This window comes from Antechinus flavipes, chromosome 1, assembly GCF_016432865.1.
Source record: "Antechinus flavipes isolate AdamAnt ecotype Samford, QLD, Australia chromosome 1, AdamAnt_v2, whole genome shotgun sequence".
Lineage (NCBI taxonomy): Eukaryota > Metazoa > Chordata > Mammalia > Dasyuromorphia > Dasyuridae > Antechinus > Antechinus flavipes.
In genome coordinates, this window is record NC_067398.1 from 596,881,427 (window position 1) to 596,904,183 (window position 22,757).

The 22,757-nt window shown below is 32.8% G+C and overlaps 1 protein-coding gene across 1 annotated transcript in view; it reads left to right on the forward strand.

Annotated features, from left to right (window-relative positions):
- PKHD1L1 (PKHD1 like 1) overlaps nt 1–22,757 on the forward strand; it is a 167,411-nt gene that overhangs the window by 52,637 nt on the left and 92,017 nt on the right. Inside the window, exons 24-35 of the mRNA XM_051970994.1 lie at nt 750–897; nt 2,698–2,852; nt 4,220–4,342; nt 4,661–4,766; nt 6,534–6,644; nt 8,855–9,019; nt 10,529–10,650; nt 12,492–12,624; nt 13,128–13,320; nt 13,947–14,089; nt 17,259–17,363; nt 19,617–19,805. Coding sequence (XP_051826954.1) covers nt 750–897; nt 2,698–2,852; nt 4,220–4,342; nt 4,661–4,766; nt 6,534–6,644; nt 8,855–9,019; nt 10,529–10,650; nt 12,492–12,624; nt 13,128–13,320; nt 13,947–14,089; nt 17,259–17,363; nt 19,617–19,805 — 1,693 coding nt within the window. The remainder of the gene's footprint in view (nt 1–749; nt 898–2,697; nt 2,853–4,219; nt 4,343–4,660; nt 4,767–6,533; nt 6,645–8,854; nt 9,020–10,528; nt 10,651–12,491; nt 12,625–13,127; nt 13,321–13,946; nt 14,090–17,258; nt 17,364–19,616; nt 19,806–22,757) is intronic.

Here is a 22,757-nt window from a genome sequence, read left to right on the forward strand (position 1 = left end):
GGGTTTCAAACTTGGTATGAATAGTTGCAGAATGGAGTCTTGGGAGAAATACCTCAGAGTTTGACAGAGACAAGTAAGTTTTCAAAAAAGTACATCTTCTTTTATTCAACATGATGTGCACTATTAGAACTAATAGATATATTTTATTCCCTTGATTAAAGTAGGTTTCCGTGCCCATGGTTAATTAAATCATAAGCAAGACACTAGGTTCTTTTGGAAGCCTTTGTAATTCCAAAAACAGGTACTCTTATAAATAACTTAACCTTGATTCAAACTCAACTCAAATCCCGCCCACTCTATCAACTTGTCCTTGATCTTCAGTCCACAATGATTTCTGGTATTTTTGTTTTGTTGCTTATTTCTTAATATGAATGTATCTTTTAACTTAAATCACACTAAATCAATTTAAGCTATTTGGTAGCAATACTATTCATGTTGTCTTTCTTTGTAGTACACAAAATGTCTTACATATAATAGTTGTTCAATAAATATTTGCCAATTGATTTATAGGGGTCCAAATTAATAAAGTTTTAATGAAGTAACTGATTGCTATGTAGATGATTAGATTTGTTTTGGTCTGGTTATTTCGATTTTTATTGACTTATGAGATTGTCCTGAACATTTTGAATATTCCTGAATTTGTTAAACTTGTCTTTAATATTGTAATTGTATCATGGCAGATTGGAATGAAAACATGTTAGCATTATCAAAATTAATCATTATTATAAATATTCACTTTGGAATCTTAGGTTATCACTAATATCACAGAGAATGAATCAGTATACAGAGGGATGAGCTGGCCTGGAGAATCACAGATTTGTATCCAAAGAATTCAAGCAGCATCTCCACCAATACATGGCAGTTTTGACATTCAAGCTTATGGCCATGTACTTAAAGGTATAAAAAAGTTCGGGTACTGATTGGTATTTTGGCAAAACAGTAGTCTTGATAACTATAAATTTATAGTTGCAAAGGAACACATATCACATATATACATATGGGTGTGTGCATTACATAGAGGGATGTGTATGTGTATACAACTTATGCATTGGATAAAGTAATGGGACTGGAATCAAGAAAACTTGAGTTCACATTCAGTCTCAGACACTTACTAGATGTGTGATCTTAGGCAAATCATCTAACCCCTATTTGCTAAATAGCAAATATAAAATATGGGGATAATGATAGCACCTAACTCAGAGTTATTGTGAGGATCAAATGAGATATTTTTATATATGATTGCATGTGTGTACACATCTATGTACACACACACACATGCACAGAGATATACATCCACATCCAAATATATGCACATACATACATATACACATGCACACACATATACACTTATACATGCATGCACACAAAATATATGCATTTATATATTTATATATGCATGTATGTGTGTATACATGTATTTTGTACACACACAGAACGGTCAGATCAAGCCAAACATATTTTGAAAATTTCCTTAAGAATAATAGTAAGAAATGTATTGGTCAACCTGCCATCTGGGGGAAGGAGTGGGGGGAAAGAAGGGAAAAATTGGAACAAAGGGTTTTGCAACTGTCAATGCTGAAAAATTACCCATGAATATATCTTGTAAATAAAAAGCTATAATAAAAAACAATTTTTTAAGAATAATAGTAAGAAACAAAATCTAACAATAACAACATTTAGAGCTTAAATTTTAATGAAACATTTTATAAAACAGAAGAAGTTTTCATATTAAGCTATCAATTACCCTTTCCCTTCATTCCCTCTTCATTTATCTCATAATATTTCAGTTGTTATGGCCTATGATACTTATTTGTGTTATCAGCAAAACTTATTATCTTAATGAAAGGCATATGAGCCAAGACTCAGATTTAAGTGAAATATTGGTCACTTATAAAGAATAAAAACACTTGAATTCTGGGGGAAAATGACCTGTTGGGTTTATATTTAACATGTCAGAAGAGAGAAAGAGACAGACAGACACAGGCAGAAAAGGAATATTTATTAAGAATTTACTATGGGTCAAACATTGTGCTAATTACTGAAAATACAAAATCAAATAGAAGGTAAGATAGTCCTCATCCTCAAGAAGTTTACATTCTAAGGAAACAACCCCCCCCAAAAAAAATCTGTTCTTTATCAATGTTGTTTAGAGGATTTTTTTCTTTTTTTTTTCTTTATAAAATTGTCATATATAGAAAGGGTCTAGTGAAGGGAGAGGGGTACTAAAAGAAATTAAGCAATGTAACCACTAATTATATCAATAAAAATTTTTAAAGAATGTTAAAAAAAAAAGAAATTTACATTCTGTTTGGGGAAGTCAACACATAAAAGGAAATTGAAAAGGGTGAGAGAATATAGAAAGAAATAATGGAATCATGGGATGAACTTTGTATAAAGAACATATGACTGAGGTGGAAGCTTTCTTAAATAGAAGTTTGAGAAAGAAGTTCACTAATTGGAAAAAGAGGTCATAAAGGTGGGGTTGTTGCCAGTGAAAAAAAGCAGCTGGGATGGTGGTGGAGAAGAGCGTGGGCTGAGCTAGTTTTGAAGTGAGAATGGTTGGTGTTTCCTCGAATGGAGGTGGAACTTGGAGAGGACATTTGGACAGACAGTAATTTATAATGCAAACTTCACACATGTTGAAAATGTTTTGTGAATTCACGACATCTGTTATTTGCTTTCCTTGTGTATACACAGGTCTATCTGCTGACATTTCAGCTGTGGATTTACAGTATGCACTTCAAAGTATTCCAGAAATGGGCCAAATCTCAGTGATAAGAGAAGGAAACTGTGCTGGGTATTCTTGGAAAATCAAGTGGAGAAGTACATGTGGAAAACAAAATCTTCTGCAGGTTCTGTTTTTTGGACTGATTTCAGGAGTCTTCTAGACCAGATGTCCTATATCAGGCAGGACATTTGGGATTTTGCAGTTTTTGTTCTATATAGACAGTTGTCCTATAGTATACCAGTTTAAAAAACATTTTTGAAGCACCTACTATTTAGCAAGCACTGTTAAGTCTACAGTATATAAAGCCAGAAACAAAATAGTTCTTGCCTTTAAGGAACTCACATTCTATAGATACAATACAAAATGAATACTAGGCGGAGTACAGGTAGGAAGCAAAAGGACTAGAGAGAAGACAAATAGTTTTTGGAGAATTTGAGGAAGGAAAAAGCAGTAATAACTAAGGGGAGGAAGTCAGGATGATGATGGAACTGAGTCTTCACCATGGAAGTAATGACTCCAAAGCTGAGCCTTCAGGGAACAAAAGGATAGCAACAAGTGGAGTTAGGGAGGAAGGACATTCCAAGGATAGAGACAACCTATACAATATGGAAGGAAGTGAGGTAATAATAGCTGACATGTATATAGTGTTTTAAGGTTTGTAAAGCATTTAATGCATGTTATCTCATTTTATCATTATCACAATACTGTGAAGTAGATACTGTTACTAGACCCATTTTACAAATGAGGAAACTGAGACTGAGAAAAGTTCAGTGAATTTGCCAAGATTTCACAGCTAGTAAGTGAAGCAGGCAGTGAAATCAAGTCTTCATGATTGTCTGACATTCTATTTACTCTGCTAATGAGTTGCTCCAAAGACATGATAAAAAATAGATAATAGTTGAAAAATAGATAATAGCCATAGTTGAATTAAAAGCCAGATTCTAAGGGGCTGGTAAGTGAACACATGGTAAGGATATGAGGACAATGAATATAGGCTGTTTTTCCTAGGAGTTTTACTGTTAAAGGAGTGACAGGTGGATTGAGATAACTAGAAGAGATTGCATAGTCATATGGAACCTTTTAAGGATGAAGGATAACTGGACATATTTGTGGTCAACAATAAAGGAACCAATAGATAGAAAGATGTTGAAGACGTGGGAGAGAGAAAAATGAAGGCTTAAGTGTTGGAGATGGTTCCTATGCTCAAGGAACTTTTATTCATTTTTTTCCCAATTACTTGTAAAAGACAATCTCCTACTATTATTATAATGTAATGGTCCTGCCCTAGTAGGATAGAATATGCTAATATTATCATATGAAATATGATATATTATCAAAGAACATTAATTTAATAATGAAAATTATTCCATACTTATTTTCTCCTTTTAATTTGTTCTTTCCATGTTAAAATTTAATGATTTAGAAAAACAAAAATTAAAAAGGAGCATTAGTGTATGGTCTTTCTTATCAAGTAATTATATATATAAACAGATTAAAGATGTCAACATCACTGGAGAAGAGGCTAATATTACAATTACAAAGATAACTGAAGGAGGCCTATTCAGACAGCACATACTAGGAGATCTACTTCGTACAACCCATGAGCAGCCACAGGTATTTACAAAGCCGTCTTCTTGTAGAATTTCTCTTACTTATGAATAGGGGTGAGAAAGAAATTTAAGAGACACTTAAGATATACAATATTATCAAATATATATGCATATATTCAAATATGTGTATATATGTACATTTATATATCTGTGAGTATAGCTGTATAGATATGTATGTATATATCAATATATCACAATATAGACAGATAATACATATATAATACACATATATTATATGTTATGGATTAACCCAATAATTTTTATGGCATGTAGAAGAATAGTATTAAGTAAGATTTATAATCCTATAATTTTTTATTTGAAGGTTCAAGTTTATATCAATGAACTTCCAGCTAAATGTTCTGGTAACTGTGGATATAAATGGGATCCATTGAGCACTCCCACAATTTTGGCCACAAGTCCTACCCAAGGTAACTTCCTCTTATGTTTTATATTTGTTATAGGAGGAACATTAATACTGAATGGTTAACTCAATTGAAAATTGTGTATAATAATGTTTCTCCAAAGAGTCATGCAGTCCAATTCTAGAAAATGCTAGAAAATTCATGAATACATGAAGTCCTTTGAGCAAAGGAAGCAAAGTAGGATTAATTACTTGTCATTGTAAATAGACCTCCTTTTTGAAGCTCAACTCACTACTTTGTGTATCTCTACTTTCAAGTAGGCAAAAATTATTTCTTTTAAATTTTATTCCATGCACTGAAGTATCTTCTTTCATCCATGCTGGTTATTACATTAATTAGCATCTCTCTTCATCTGTTAACATTTTTCTAGTACATTTATCATTTAAGGAATCATAATATAAGTTGTTTCTCATAAAAAGCAATAATCAGATTGGAGAAATGATGAATGAGTGGGACCAGAACTATTACTGAGAAAAGTAGAGCACACATTTTATCTTTTCATCAAATAAATGTTTTGATAGTGCTTAGAAAAAAATGAAGCGTAATTTGTGTCTGCCTAATGTTTCCCAGAATTAAAATAACATAGCATTAGTATTGTAAGGAAGAAAGAGAACTCTTCCTCTTCCCCCCACCCCTTTTTAAAGAAATATCATTAAGTCAGCTTGGTTAGTATAAAAACATTTCCCATTTTCTTGGATGAAGTGCTTTATCCTATCACCCTTATTTTATGCTGTTTTTACATTAGTTATGAGAAAAGTTTGACATTTTTACAAGAAGTGAATCTTTCTGGGGGAAATAATGTATTTTTTAGGGCTTTTGTAAATAATTCAGCTTACTTCAAGATAATTCATGTTGTCCAAACTTCCCCGTGGAATTGAGATGATGTGCTCTGAGTTCATTATTACCTTTTAATTTTTTATGCTTATTTTTTGCATCTATACCTTTTATTTGATACTGTATTTAATTTTTTGTATTGATTTAGACATAATTATGTTCTTTTAGGGACATCTCATGTGAAAACTTCCTTCTAGAAGTGAGTTCCTGAGGCACTAAGAGGTTCAGTGCTAACTCATTGTCTGTCACTGAGAATGTTATAGGCAGGACTTGAATTCTAGTCTTTCCTGGTTCCAGGGCTTTCCTCTTTCTATCACTACACTATGCCAAGTTGCCTCTCTATTTTAATTATATTGGTATACTTGATAAATAGCTGACTCTAAAGCCAGGAAGATCTGAATTCAAATCATACCTACAACACATACTGGTTGTGTGACCATGGGAATATCATTTAAATTCGATATTCTAGCTGAAACTCTGAGACTGTAAATTGCAGAGTAGGTGCTGACCGGTATCAAAGGAGGGAGTTTCCTTATTTGGCAATCCATCATACCAACAAATCTGCAAATTCAGTTCCTGTCCCTAAACTTATATTCAAAACAGGAAAACAGTTTCTTTCACTATATAACTTTTTAATCAACTTCATAAAGAAAGACTCTTCCTTCTCTTTATCAAGTATTTAGTTCATATATTTTCATTTCTATTAAATTCTTTGTTGTCATTCTTTCTTCACTGTCCGTATATATAAGATTATGCATTGAGCAAAGTAATCAGCATTTTTGTTGTTAGTATATTTGTTGCTAATATATGCATATTAATTTCTGATTAGATTTATTTTTTGTTTCATTGTTTATATTTTAATGCAATTTTCTCTTCCATTAAAATGTGATTTAATAATTTCAAAATCTATTTTTTAACATTTTAATTTAATCTTCCCAGGTTCATATGAAGAAAAAACAATTCTAACAATATCAGGCTCTGGATTCTCTTCAAATCCAGCAACATCAGTTACTATTGGTTCAGTAGATTGTCCTATTCTTTCTGTTTATGGTAAGCCACATATTTTTGACATATAAATTTAAAGATGAAATCAAATCAAATTGTTATCTTAAAATAATGATTTTTCTTTAGGGGTAAGATAAAATCGTAAATGTTTTAGATTATGTCTTTGCTCTTTCAATTTAGGTTCCTATATTAAACTTAACTCTTTAGTGTAATGGATGGAAATCTTGACCTCTGTGTTTTGCTGATTTCCTACTTCATAAAAACAATTAAAATCTTACTTTGTGCCAGCTGTATCTTAACACCAGTATGGAAGAATTACTGTACTGGATCTGCCCTATTGTTTTTCTTGCTGTGCCCAGTATTTTTCTCTAACAATGGCATTGTGAGACTTGCTGTAATATTACACAGCTAACATAATAGCTAGCATTTTTATTTATATGGCTTTTATATGCTATCTCATTTTATTTTCACAACCATTTTATGAAGTCAGTGCTATTGCTGCAATTATTTTACAAATGAGGAAGTTGAGGCTGAGAAGTTAAATGATTTACTCAGGGTCACACAGTTAATAAATATCTGAGGCAAGATTCAAACTTGGGTCTTCCAGATTCTGAGTCTAGCATCCTGTGCATTTTACCTCCTAGCTGCCTCATCTAACTTTTACCCCCCTTTAATTCCCACCCCCAACCTTTGTCTCTTAACAGCTCATTATGAATCTCTAATTAAATTTTGTTTTTAGTAATCTTGTAGTGATATGCTAGAATGACACCATTATGGTAGAAGTAAATAGAGAGAATTTGGAGGAAGGGAGAATAAATTTTAAAATTGGGTTGCAAAAGGAAGGAAAATGATAACTTAAGGTAATAAGGTTATGGCAAGGTTTGGAGGTATCCCTATACAGAGTAAAACAAAGTAAAGCATGCAAGGATACAATAAGAAGAAAATTGATTAAACAATTTTATCTAGCAGAGATTATTGGTTTGCTTTTTTTTTAAACATCAAAAATGTCACATTCTTTAAGGAAGTACAAGAAACTTGCCAATTTTTTTGGTTTTGTTTTTAAGGGGAAAAATATAAAGTGTTTAGCATATGTAGGTAAATGTTAACTTTAACAATTTAAAGCAATAATAATAATTTTATATATGCATATTTGTAGACAGAAGGTAAGAATTAGTGAATTTAAAAAAAATTATAGGTTTAAAAAACTATATTTAAAGCCTATATTATCTTTGTTGAGGAAGAAACCCCACAAATATTTATCTTAAGTATTCTTTAACATAAATTTTTGGAAAAACATTCATTTCTAAAGTCATCTCTTTTATAGTTTTAAGTCTAATCCCTTAATTTAACATTCTGGAATTTGAAGAACAAGTTTATGCTCACTCTCTGCTATATGTGGATCTTATGATTTTTTATAGATTTTGACCATCTCCCTTATCTCATGTGTCTAGAGATGCAAAATGATTTTTCATCCACCCTCAAAGACAACCTCCTCTTGATTGTTTTGGTTGCCTTTCTCTGGATTTGATTCAGCAGTATGTTATCTTCTTGTAGATACAACAGGCAGAAATGGACACTGTATTTCAGTCATGATTCACTATAATTCTATACAAAGAGATACCTATGTTTACTGTTTGGTTTTTAGTGCTTTTCCTGATAATCCCCAACATTATTTTGTCTCTCTGCCTATAATTATATGATGCATTGCTATATCAGAGGTCACCAAACCAATGTACCTTTCAGAGTATGTTACCTCTTTTCACCAAATTCAATGAAGCCTTTTTTTCACTTTGACTACTAGAGTCTCTGTTTGTATTTGCTGCTTGAAATTTACTTCACAGAAAACAGTAAGTTGGTTAAGAATACATTTTTTACTAAAGATGTTCTGTTTGCAATTTTTCATTGGAGTAAATAGCTTATTAATTTCCATGGAACTTCAAATACAAGATAATTTATAAGTCTTAGTGCACCATTAAATTTCAATGACTATTTAATAGCTGTTTTAATAGTACCTACCTCCCAGGGTTGTTGCTTTACAAATAGTTATTAAAGCTATTAAAGTACTAAGACTTGTGAAACAGCCTGTACTTTGGCAGTAAATATTTGTAAAGATTTTATATCTTTAATAGGAAGGCATGAAATACATGATCTTATATGGGGTAACAGTACAAGACCTGTCAGGGCATAATATAAAAAATAAACATTTCTTTAATTTTATCTGGCAAAAAGTAATTATTTCTTTTTTTTAACTCAAGAAAATGAAATCAAATGTCAAATCCTTACTGGAAAAGCAGGAAACTTCCCAATTGCTGTCTTTGTAGCTGAAATGGGATTTGCAGACCATTCAGGGGGAGAAATGTTTAACTTCACCTATAATATTCAGATCTTGCATATCTGGCCAGCTTCAGGGAGCCTTGAAGGTAATTGTACTAAATTGAAAGATTGTTCATATGTTTTCTTTCACTTTGTTTGATATTCCTAGAAGAGGGTAAAACAAAGCCATGCAAAAGTTTACATGAGCAGAACAAATTAAAGCATCTCTTTTAAAATATCTTCTTGATTTTCTAGTGACAAATAACATGAACTGAATATGAATGAATGACTGATTTTTACTTTCAAAACATAACTACTTATTATTTATATTCTCATTTAGTAATACCACCTGACACATACAGTACTTTAAGGTTTCTAGATTTCTCTTATATTGTCTCATTTCATGCCAACAACATCCACTTGAGGTAAAATATTAATAAATGTCATTAATAAATTAAAGGTGCTAATTATCCTCATTTTATAGATGAGAAATTGAAACTCAGTTCGATCAATTTGTCCATGTTCATAAAGTTAATGTAATATGGACTCAAGTCTCTCCTAATTCTAATTTCAGCGTTCTTTCTATGTCATCACTTTGCCTTTCAATTTATATAGCAACACTATTATTTATTATATGTTTCTGTATCAGTATCATCTGCTGTCTAGAAAGGATTAATTTATTATCAATCTATTTATCATCAACTCTTCTTTTCATAGAAAAGTATAGCGTGCCTGAGTTGTATGGTAGCAACAAAAGTCTTATGATTTAACTACTACTGCTGCTGTTTCTACTACTACTACCACCACCAATAATAATAATAATAGTAATAGTAATTAACAATAACAACAACTAATATTATTGTTAGCAATTTACTATGGTAAGTGCTTAAAAAATATCTCATTTGATCTTCACAACCCTGGAAGGCAAATAATGTTTATTATTCCCCTTTTTGGTTAAGAAAACTGAGATGGATAGATATTAAGTGACTTGCTCAAAATCACACAGCTAGAACATGTCTGAAGCCATATAGAACTCAGGTCTTTTAGACTTTTCAATCAGTGCTCTATCCATTATGCCAACTAACTGACAAGAGACAGGAAAACAGAACAAAACAAAAAAAGGAAAAAAAATCTTATTTTTTCTTTTTTCCTTCCTTTGTTTCTTCCTTCTTTCCTTCTCTTTCCTTTCTTTTCTTCTTTCTCTTCTTCCTCCTTTTTTTTATCTGCTCAGTTCTAAATTTCAATCAGTTTCACAAAATTTTGGAGATTGGTAGTAGCAAGTATTAATTTAGTCTTGACTCCTAATTATGGTATAATAATAGGGAAAGTATGATTAATAAGAAAGCACTACCCTGGCTCCCCCAGAATAGTTGTGAAAAGTCTTCGTGGTTCATTGCAGCATACTTTCTTCCCAGATTGCCATATTCTATAAATTCATCTCTAGACTTTTTCTGCTGCCCCCAATTTAGTACTTCCAGATTTCAGGGCATAACATGACAGCAGATTATATATTCTAAGCCTATTTATATATCAAGATAATGCTTTAGACTTATATTATCTTGCATTTCCCTTTTTTAAAAACTTGATTCTGTACATCATTCCCCTTCCTTTTGTAGGAGGCACTCTGCTGACATTGTCTGGATTTGGCTTTGCTGAAGACTCCAAGATACTAGTAGGAAATAAAAGCTGTAATGTGATTAAAGGAAATTTGAATGAGATAAAATGCAGAACTCCAAAGGTAAACTACTAGTTCCTCAACTTTTTCTAAAGCATCTATAAGTGATCCCTTGATTTTAAGAGATGGGGGGAATGGCTTTGCTCGCAATAATAGCTATGAGACATGACATGAAATAACATAATCCTAGCAATTACCTCAGTCATAGAATTAGAGTAGTTACACATTGGTGAAAATCTTAATGTAAACAAAATGTTTTTATATGTGTTAAAAATATGCACAATCATAACTGAAAATCTTCTTGACCTCATAGAATTTAACATGTTAGAGGGAGAATGTTATTTAACTTAAAACCAAATTTCATGAGACATAAGGACTAAAACCAGATATGCCAGGTCAAATGTCAAACTTTAGTCAATAACAACACAAGCTTTTTGCGTCTTTTTGAATAGAAGATAATAATAAGGCTAATTCACATTAATAGTGTTTTAAGGACACAGAACACTTTTCTTCAGAGAAACCTGTAAAAGAGAGTTGCAATGATTTTTCCCATTAAATGGATTTGATAACTGAGGACTAGAAAGATGAAGTGACTTCCTCATGGTCACACAAATACCTACTTTTAATTGCAACTCAGGAGGTTTTTTCAAAAAGTTGAAATTGGACCAATGTTTTTAACATGAACACTTGAGTGGTAGAGAAATAAAGCTGACTTTTAAAAATCATGCCAGTATTCATCAATAAGAATTTATTTAACACATACTTTGTATAGGATACTGAATCAGCAGGTGTAAAGAGCATTTTTTGACTGGGAATTGAGCCAATACCATTAAATGTTTCCATTTGTCTCAAGTGGTGATCTTGATTACTTAGAATGGGATCAGTTTAAAAAATGAAAGCAGTTAGTTAGTGTAGGAAATTCATAAGCTACATTAAAGTATACTGACATTTGTAGGAAAAGTCAAAACTTTTTATTTTTAAGCTATTACATACATATTAAAATCATATCTAGAAAATCTAGAGTATGATAGATTTTAAAAATCCTTGCAGGTAAATAAGCTGCAAGATCATTTTTGATCATTTTTGTAAATCCTTACTATATAGAGTTGATATTTAATAAATGGTTGTTGAGTGAATGAATGAGTAAATGAACATGAATATTGTTTACATTGTAAAGTTTCTGCTTCAGTGACAAATTGAAATTCAATTATGTATTTTTAAAAGCTCACTTCAGTAGAACTAGCCCTCTTCATATTGATTATGAGTTCATGTAAATTATTATTTTAAAAACAATTATATAAGAGTATATATTGTATATGTATTACATATATGTATCATGTTAGAAGAAAAAATTCTGAGTTTTATCTCTTGTCTAAGTTAGGGGGAGAAAGCTCAGAAATGAGAGCCAAATGTGCAGCACTATCTGCACCTACACAGTTCAAATACATTCTGGTTAAACTGTTCTACTTTTACTTTCTCCACACAGCAATACATCTCCTTTTCAAAGGCTATACTCTATCCTCAGAATGCTTTCCCTCTTCACCTTTGCTTCTTGGAATCCCTATTTCCATTGAAATCTTTGTTCAATTATTACCTATAAACAAAATCTTTCTCTTTCAACTGTTGTCCCAACATCACAACTTTGTATTTACATATGTCTATTATTTATCTACATCTATGTTATCTCTCCCGCATCTTCCCTAAACCACCCCCTAATCCCCCCCCCAAAAAAAGATGATAAGTTCCATGAGGGTAAGGCTTGTTTTATTTTTTATCTTAGTGCAGTATTAGGTAGGTGCCTAACAAATGAATATCTTTTGAACTGGAAGGAAATAACTGAATTGAATATTTCTAGTTGATTTCATTTAAAAAGTTATTTATGATGTCTTTCTTTTGAATTTTAGGGAGCTGAGGGAACTTTTGATGTTACTATTATGACCAATGGACTATATACAAGTGTTAATTCTGCTTTTAGTTACAACATCTCACAGACTCCCACTATAATGTACTTTAGTCCTAAAACACGAATGCTGCTGGGTAAGAAAATGTTTCATAAGATCAAAGAAGTCTTGCATATATATTACTTTTAAAAAATAGCTACTGCTATGTATTTCACTTGAAATTTTATCACAGATGCTATGCTAGTAATTCACTTTAATCCATGGCATTAGAATAGAAATGGTAAATGATTTTGGATTTCCTTTTTATTCCCTGAGGGAAATAGCAAAGGAAAGAGGTGTGTGACATTCTGCATTAGGATGTTCAATCAAATGGCTAAATGCCTTGATTGATTTTGTAATTGCCTCCAAAAAATTTAGAACTTTCCAGATATCATAGGGATTGTTATTTTCTGTCCAGTGATCGGTGAAGGAAGCCTCATTATGAAGCTGACTACCAGTTAGGAGAGGGATTCTTTGGACATGATAAACCATAAAAGATGAATAGATTAAATCTTATTTCTTACACATGATGCAAATTTTGAATTTGATATTCTTTTGGTCCTTCACTTGAAATTGTTTTTTCTTCATTTGCAATCATAGGCAAAGTAAATTTAACTATTAAGGGCTATAATTTTGGAAATGAACACTCACAGAACATGGTATATGTTGGAAGAACAAATTGTACTATTCTTCATTGGAACTTCACAGACATCACATGTCTTCTACCCAAATTATCTCCTGGAAACTATGACATTTGTGTGGAGGTTGGAAACTGGGGATATGCATCACCAAGGTACAAGTTATGAATTTGAGTTTCTCAAAAAATAAGAATACTCTCCATTTTGTACCTGAGCAAAATGAAACTCAGGAAATTGAAGTGAATCAGTGCTACAGTTCAAATAAAATTTAAAATTTCCAGTCTCATATTCAGAATTCTTCCCATTTGATATTTATAGAACTAAGAAATTCATATTGATATACTTGTTATTTATAGATTGTTAAATGAACAATCAAGGATATGTAGATTTCTAATTTTCTCTGGGAGTAAATAATTGGTGGTAGCACTGATGCTAGTATTATCTTGAGAAGAATGGAAATGGTTTTAATTTTACATATTTGTACTTATGTTGTCATTTCAATTATCTGATCCATTTTTTGATTATAAAAGACCCAGAATGTGCCTCAGAAACAATAACTTGGTTCTAGATTTTCTGTTTGTGTACATGTGTACATATGCATACATATATACACAAATATATAAATTCATGTGTGGGTATAAAATCATCATCTTTTAGACTAATGAATAATTACATATTTTCATCTCTCCCCTTCTGTACTAAAACTATATTTCATGCAAAAATTTAGTAATATGAGCCCATGTAATATTCAATTTTTAAAATCTTTATTTTTCTTTTATAGTGAAGAATTAAATGTTTCCATACAGTATATTTTGCAAGTGACTAACATATTTCCACAGAAAGGCTCATTATATGGTGGTACTGAAATCACTTTAATGGGCTTTGGATTCAGCACAACACCAGATGAAAATAATGTGTTCTTTGGTAAGAATTTGGTTCATTATTCTTGGAAGAATCCTTTTAATTGTACCTTTTTATCAAGATAGTTGGAACATATAAGCAAAGCCAGCTTGCATTTTTAATAACATGAATATTGTGTAGTCATGTGATTCAATTTTCTTTTTATGTAATCATTTTTTTTTTGGTAGGTAGACTTGCCTTAGTTCATTCATTCACAGGGCAATAATTTACTGAATATATACTATACAGACAACATCAAATCAAAAGGGAGAATAACTCTTTATCTTAACAGAAACCAAAATAATCACTAACTTGAAGTAAGTAGAAACATTATTGGATTTGAAGTTATAGGACCTGGATAAAAATTCTAGCTCTGTGTGACATTGGGTAAATTATTTCATTTTTGTGAATCTCAATTTCCTCATCTGTAAAATGGTGGGGTGAAACTAGATAATAAATTATATAATTATAAAACCCTGGAGTTGTAATGTACCTCAAAGTCATTTAATTTGATTTGTATTAACCAAAGATACCTTCAAAACAGAAGTCTCAAACATACTGCTCAACATTCCAGAGTACTACAAAGACCTGATTAAAATATAATTAGGAAATACTTAAATGGATAAAATACGATAAAACATAGTGAATATTAATTTCAGACTTTCAAAGTAAATATGAAGATGCAGGAATACTTATCTATGGCTTATTCTTGTTTTCCCCTTCGATATGAATTTGATACCACTCTATTGCATACCTAGTAAGTGTTTTTCCAGCCTTTCTTAAAAGACTTCATATCTGGGAAAGCACACACCTTCCCAAGCAAGAAAATCTATTTACCACTTTGAACATCTCTAGTTTTTAGGAAGTTTCTGTTATATCAAACCTCAGTCTTCCTGCTTTTGCTTATAAATCTCATATTTAACTCCCATTTACAAATAAAAAGGACCTATCTGATCTCACAGAAAATATGAATCCCAAATGGGAAAAATAGGCTATTGATTGAGCATTAATTAATTAATTAATGATTGAGCATTGAGGACCATGGGTCCAGTTTAATTGAAGTGTGAGATTAGGAGGATATTAAAGAGTCATAGAATCTGGAGTTCAGGGTTGAACGGGATTTTAGCAACTCATATCTGAAAAAGAATCCCCTGAATTATCTACCCAAAAATGGTTGGTCTATACTCAGACTTCCAGAAACAAGGATCCCTACTGTTTGCTGAGATGTTCAAATTGTTAGGAAGATTTTCTGAAATAAGTCCTAAATTTCCTCTCCATTTTTCCTATTTCTGTCCTCTGGGGCCAAACTAATCCCTTATTAACATGACAGCCCTTCAGATAGTTCAACCTAGATATTTTGTCCCCTAGTGAGAGAGACCTTTTGATTTTAGTGCCTTCCTTCTGTCGTTTCCAAATGATCTTTTTTGCACATAGTAATTTGTATGCTGTTTCCCCATTGTGAACTTCTCAAAAGCAGAAAGCTTTTATCTTTCTTTGAATCTCCAATGTTTCACACAATACTTGCCATATAATAAATCCTTAATATATTTGTTGACTGACTGACTAACTGATCTTTCAGCTAAGAATCCTTAATTCCTTCAACTTATCTCTACATAGTATGAACTTCACAACCTTCAACATGCTGACTTTGTTCATCTTAATGCTCTCTAGATTATTGGTGTTTTTCCTGAAATGTGATGCCCAGAACTTTAAAAAGTTCTTCAGATATGGTCTGATAAAGGCAGACTATACAGCAGGATAATCATATTCTTATCCTTTGAATTTATGTTTCTTATATTAAACCTTTCTTGATCCTCCTTAACGCTAGTGCCTTTCCTCTGAAATTATCTCCAGTTTATCCTCTCTATATCTTCATTTGTGCATGATTGCTTTCCTATTGTCTCTCCCATTGTACTGTGAGCACTTTGAAAACTGTCGTTTTTCTTTTCTTTTTGTGTACTTAGCAAAGTCCTTAGCATTTAAGAGAAGGAACTAATAATAAATTCTTATTGACTGAATAACTCTTAGTTCTTAGTTTCTCTGATACCATGGAGTGTGAAAAGACATTGCCCAAACCCTCCTCCCCCACTTTTAGGAGAAAGACTATCATTCATTCTGAACATAAATAGTAATCCCTTGATTGTGACAAAAAAAATTAAATATTGCACACTTAAGCAAGTTTCTGAAAAATTTTCCTGCTCTACATACTTGCCATAACTTCCTTAGTAGTTGTCTTTTAAACTACTTGAGGATTCTAGAATTCATTTTCAAATTTTGTTAAACTTTTATAGACTCTTTAGTACATGAAAACCAGCTACAAATTCCTTCATTTTTTCTTACTTTACCTTTTCCCCCCCCTTCCCTCTCTTTTTTTTTCTTCCCTCTTTCCCTCTCTTTTTTTACCCTCTTTCAATTCTGGTCATTTATTTTACTTCTCTTTGAGTCCTTCATCTGTATCTGTTTTTCTCACTTCTCCTGACCTTAGATTCTTCTCTTCAATCTTTTACTTCAGTCTGAGTCCTCCTGAAGCAGGAGTGGGGAATCTCTGGTCCTCTGGCTGTTTAAAGCCCATGAAATTATTTACATAGCATTTGCATAATTAAAAATAATCAACTCAGGTGATTATGAGCTGAAAGTTAGGTAGAAAAACCTCTCACTCCTTGACTTCTATAAATTAATAGTTTTGTATGGTCCACAATTGATGTTATAAATATCCAAATGCCTCTTGGCAGAAAAAAGGGTCTCCTCCCTGTCATAAAGAATAAATCTCTTTCTCTTTGTCTTCCTTCAGCTCATGCCCTTTTTCTTCAACTCTTCTTGAAGTCCTCCCAAATTTCTTCTACCTAAATCTAGTGTTTGATATTCTTCTAAGCCCTGAAACTACATCCACAATTTGTTCTTACTCACTTCAATCCTTCTCCAGTCAGCCCTGCCAAATCAATCTTCTCCTTTAGAAACTCGAAGTAGAATTATCTCTAAGGTCCTGCCTTATATTCGTGTTAAAGTCTACCTAACAAAGGTCCTAACACTTTGGGTGAAAATGTTTGGAAGATTTTCAATTCCTAAGGAATTAAACCACAACTAATTTTTCTGGCCAATATCTATAACGTTTAAAAAGCTCTGCACAATCCAATCAATATCTCTCCTTAAAATAGTTAACTAAAAATGAATTCTATTTATTTGACCCTTCTAGGATCATTTCCTTGCAATGTGACATCCTCTTCAGAGAATAATATAACATGTATTCTCCATTCAACAAAGAATGTATTTAGAGTTACCAACCAAGGAGAAGATTCAGGTATGAATCCTATTAATAAATTTTTAATTTATGTAGTTTCTCCCCCTTTTCAAACCCTCCATGCCTTACCTGAAACTAACTTCAAGAATACACAGAATCTGTTGTTTCATCAGTATGGACCTGTTCTCTCAACACAAGCTCAACTTCTTTGCACCTTGAGATAAAAGCATCAAACATGCAGCCCACAACACTTTGGAATACAGTCCCAAACACATTGAAATGTAATTTGGAACTATTTAACACAATAAGTAAAAAATGCAATAAAACACAAATAATATGAATTTGAGGTTTTCTAAGTTAATATACACCTCAAAGGGATGTGTGGTTTATGTATGGTTTAGTGCCCCTCATCTCTATTTGAGTTTGACACTGCTACTTTGGGAAATAAGGTCAAAAGTTGTTGCGACCCAGAAATTCATAACATTAAGGCCAGTCTTGCAGTGATGAGTCTCTCTGAACTAAGCTAAGCTGGTCCTTACCTGATAGTCTCATGATCTTTGCGTGTTAATATTCACAACCATGCCATATTATTAGTTAAACAGAGATGATTCCATCCCTCTGAACATGTACTCTGATTCTGTGGAAATAGCCACATATATTGGCATCTTGTTGAGAAAATTAAGGAACTACCAGCACTTAGCAGGTACTTAATAAATGTTGATTGAATGAGTGATTGAAAACCTTCTTGGTCCCAATAACTGAGATTTGTGCCAAATAGGATAGGCCACATTTGTCAAGCAGGGAAAAATTCTCAGGAAAGTATTTTTCCATTCCCCTCCCCCCAACTCACACTTGATTGGCTGTAAGAGACAAAAGAGAATCTCTCTTTTGGGACATCAAGCGTTGGCTCTGCCTTAAACTGTCAAACAGAAAGACTTCAAACTAGAAGAAATCATATTTATTGCATTATTATCTGCTAGGAACTCTGCTTACACAGACTACTCAGAGTAGGACTTTTAATGAAGTCCTCAGGAACCAAATAAGATTATTTATATTTCACTTTATCATACAACTTTTTGATAAAGTACTTTAAAAACAAATACTATCCAAATGCATACATCTCCTTTGACCTAAAACACCACTACTAGACATGAAAACCAAGAGAGTCAAAAAAAGGAGGGAATGATCTATATGTACAAAAAATATTTATAGCAGCTCTTAGAGCAAAAAATTGGAAATTGAGATGAATTACTTTAGGAATGGTTCAATAAAGTATGTGTTTGTGATGGAATATTATTATTCTATTTGAAATGAAGAGCAGTATGCTCTTAGAAAAGAAATCTGAAACTTCTCCAAGAACTAGACAAAGTGAAATGTAATTGCAATGTTCTGGAATGATCAGATGTAAACGACTATTCTATTCTCAGCAGTACAGTGATCCACAACTACTCTGAAGGACTTATGATGAAAAATCCTATCCATTTCCAGAAAAGGAACTGATTGAGTTTGAACACAGATTGACGCATAATCTTTCTCTCCCTTCTTCCCCCCCCCCCCATTCAACTTCATTTTTCTTGAGAATTTTTTTTTCTTTACGGTGGAAGATTTACGTTTTCTTTCACAACATGACTTTTATGAAAATGTTTTGTATAACTTCACATGTGGTTTCTAAATTGTGGGAGAACCTAGAACTCAATTTAAAAAAAAACAAATTAAAAAAGTGTTTTAAATGTAACTAGGAAAAACTATCAAATAAATGAAAATGAAACAATGATAAAGATGATTCAAAAGTTGATATAGTTCTGGACCAGGGTGGTATGGCAGTATCAAGGTAGAGAAAAGAGATACATAAAATATGATGTTATGCAGATAGAATGAATAAAATGTCAACAGTTGAGATATGAGGAATAAGAAAGAAAGAGGAGGTTGTGAGGTTGTGAGCCTAGGTGAGTGGGAAGGGGGATGTATCCTTGACTATAATAGGGAAGTTAGGTAGTGGGAGATTTGAGGGAAAATATGAGTTCAATTTTGGACATATAGAAAATGTTCTAAATCTTACTGCTATATGTGACTAAGTCTTTCAATTACTTCCTGCTTTCCAGATGAAGCCTCCTGATGATTCAGGCTTAATTAATTTTTTTGGTTTCCCATAGTTTCTCCCCATCTTGACTCCTCTGATTTCAGCTTATTTTACCAAATAATTAAATTCTGTATGTGAGAAAGTTAGAATGTTAATTCTAAAATATTTTAACCTCAGTAAACATCTATATGGTTTTTTTCTCTTTTAAATGACCTTTCCCTTTTTGGTCCTAGTTTATGGAAAAGGATATGCATGGTCTCCATCAGTATTAAATATATCTGTGGGTGACATGGTGATATGGCAATGGCAAGCTCAGCCTTTTATCAGAGGAATAGGCTATCGAGTTTTCTCTGTTTCTAGTCCTGGAAATGTGATTTATGATGGCAAAGGATTTACTAGCGGAAACCAAAAAACCACATCAGGTATGTTTTTGTCAATTTATAATGTGTATCTTTTCCTTAAATGTAAGAAAGAATCAATTTTGTTTAAATTATTTGAACAGAAATGCATGATTTGGAGCCAGAGGAACTGAGTTCAAATTTTAGCTCTGTCATTCACTACTCACAAGGCTTTTAATTTTCTGGATTTGTCTTTTCATTTGGAAAATTAGGGAAATAGACTAGGAAACCTCCTATGATTGATCCTAAGTCCTAAGTACGTTTTCATAGGTTCTACAGACTTAGAAAGGACTTAAGACATTATCCTCTAAAGTGATGCAGGAACTACCTCTGACAACATTCCTAACAAGTGATCACCATTCAGTATATCTACCACTGCTAGGGAAGGCTTCTGGTGATGAAGTGAACTCACAATCTTGTAAATATGCCTATTTTATTTTTAGACTGTGCTCATTGTTTAAAATATCTTTATTATGTGGAACTGAAGTCTGCATTACTAAAAAAAAATTACTACTCATTGGTCCTAATTATGTCCTTTAAGATGATACTCAATTGAATATCTCACTGCTTTTCCACCCGAAAGCACTTTAAATATTTGGAAACAACTATTTTGATGTTTCTGTGGTGATGTCCGGGCCTTTCAAACACTTCCTGATGAGCATGGGCCAGTTTTAAAGGATTTCATACATATACTGTCTATGCTATGTATGAAGTATTGTACATTCATACACTCCAGTTCCAATGAATGACTTCTCCCATCTCCAGGAAAACTACAGAATTCAACTCCAGTGGCAGGAAATCACCACTTCATCTTTTGTACTGTTTCTAATTAATTGTACTTAATGCTTCTGGAAGAATGTTTGTCCACTTTTTATCTTTTCTATGCTTCATTTTAATTACTAGCAAGTTTTCCTTCTCACAGATTCTAAGGGTTGAGAGTCCTCACAAGTCAACTAATTCAACTTGTCCATCAGTAGTATACAACTCAAATAGGCAAGCTGTATATTTAATACCTCTGTTGTACATGACTAAGACTTCCCTCTGCCAGGAAACATCCAAGCTTCATTCTTTAAGGACAGGACATTTTTGCCTTTCTTTGTATACAATCATAGTGCTTAGCACAATACCTGGCACAAAGTGCTTACTAAATGTTTGCTTACAGACTGCTTTAAAACTTTCAGTGAGGGAGACCCCATTACCATCTAAGACAACCAACCTATTTGGCATTTAGATAGCTCTATCAATTGGGAAGTTTTCTCCTTATTTTAATCCAAAATTTACCAATGCAGCTTCCAAACTAATCTAATGACCTCTTTTCAATCTTTATTTTCTTTGACCTCTTTATAACATTTGACAATGTTGATCATTCTCTCTTTCTTGAAATTCTTCTAAGTTTTTGGGATACTTGTGGAATACCTTGTACCTAGTTGACTCCTCCTTCTCTGTAAGATCCTTTTCCAGATCCCACCTTCTTTATCCATAGGTGTCCCTCAAAGTTCTGTCTTGGGACCTCTTCTCTTCTCCCACTATACTACTTGGTAATTTTAAAAATTCCAATGGGTTTAATTATCATATTTATGTTGATGATTCTCAAATCTACCTCTCCTGCTCCCATCTCTCTTCTGATCTCCAATCTCACATTTCCAATTTCCTTTCGAGGATTGTGAAGTAGATGTCCAATAGATAAATAAAACTCAATAGGTCTAAAATAGACATTATCTTTTCTCCTATAATCTCTTCACTATCATTTTCTATCTTCCCTTTTTTTAATAGAGGGCAACACCATTCCCCCAATATCTCAGGCTCACAATAGTCATCCTGGATGCCTCACAATCTCTCAGCCCCCCATATACCAAGGACTATTGATTTTACATTTGTAACATCTTTCCAATAAGCCCCTGTCTATCCTCTGACACTGCTATATTACAGGCCTTCATTATCTCTAGATTACTTCAATGACCTGTTGGTGATTCTATCAGCCTCAAGATTCTCCCCTCTCCAATCCACTCCCCATTCAGCCACAAAAATATTTTTTCCTAAAACTAGGGTCTGATCATGTCACTCCCCTACTCAATACACTCCAGTAGTTTTTTGTTGCCTCCAGGATATCTGTTTAGCACGCAAAGCCCTTTGTAACTGAGCTCCTTCCTAACTTTACACCTTACTCCCTGACATATAGTCTTCAATCCAATGACATTAGCCTCCTGGCTATTCCATAAACAGGACACTCCATTTCTCAACTTTGGGCATTTTTTCTGTTGTCTCCAATGTCCAGAATGCTCTGTCTTCACAGCTACTACTCCTGACCTATCTGACTTCCTTTAAGTCCCAATTAAAATCTCATCTTCTACAGGAAGCTTTCTCTAACCCTTTTTAATTTCAATACCTTCTCTCTGTTGATTATTTCACATTTATCCTGTAAATAGCTTGCTTTGTATATATCTGATTGCATGTAGTCTCTCCCATTAGAGTGTAAGGTTCTTGAGGACAGGGCCTGTTTTTGACCTTTTTTGTATTTCTAGCACAGTAGCACAATGCTAGCACACAGGAGGTACTTAATAAATATTTATCAAATTGAATATAATACCTTCACATCCAGAAGACCACTCAGTCCAAAGCAATCACCACAGTTTGCCTATCACTTAGGTAGGTCTGGCAAAAGTAAGGGTGTAGGGCTGTATCCTCATAACCACACTCAACAATTTTCCAAGGAAAACAAGCAAGGAAATAAGGATGGACTCCTGAAATAAGGACCCACATTGGATTATTTCTCCATAACCTTAAAAATAAATGCTTTAAATTTCCAATGCCTCTCCTGTTTCCATATAGCATTTGAAAAGCATAGAAAGATGAATAGGGCAGCTAGATGGCATAGTGGATAGAGAACCAGCCCTGAAGTCAGGAGGACTTGAGTTAAATCGAGTCTCAAACACTGAACATTACTAGCATCTACCTTGAGCAAATCACTTAACCCCA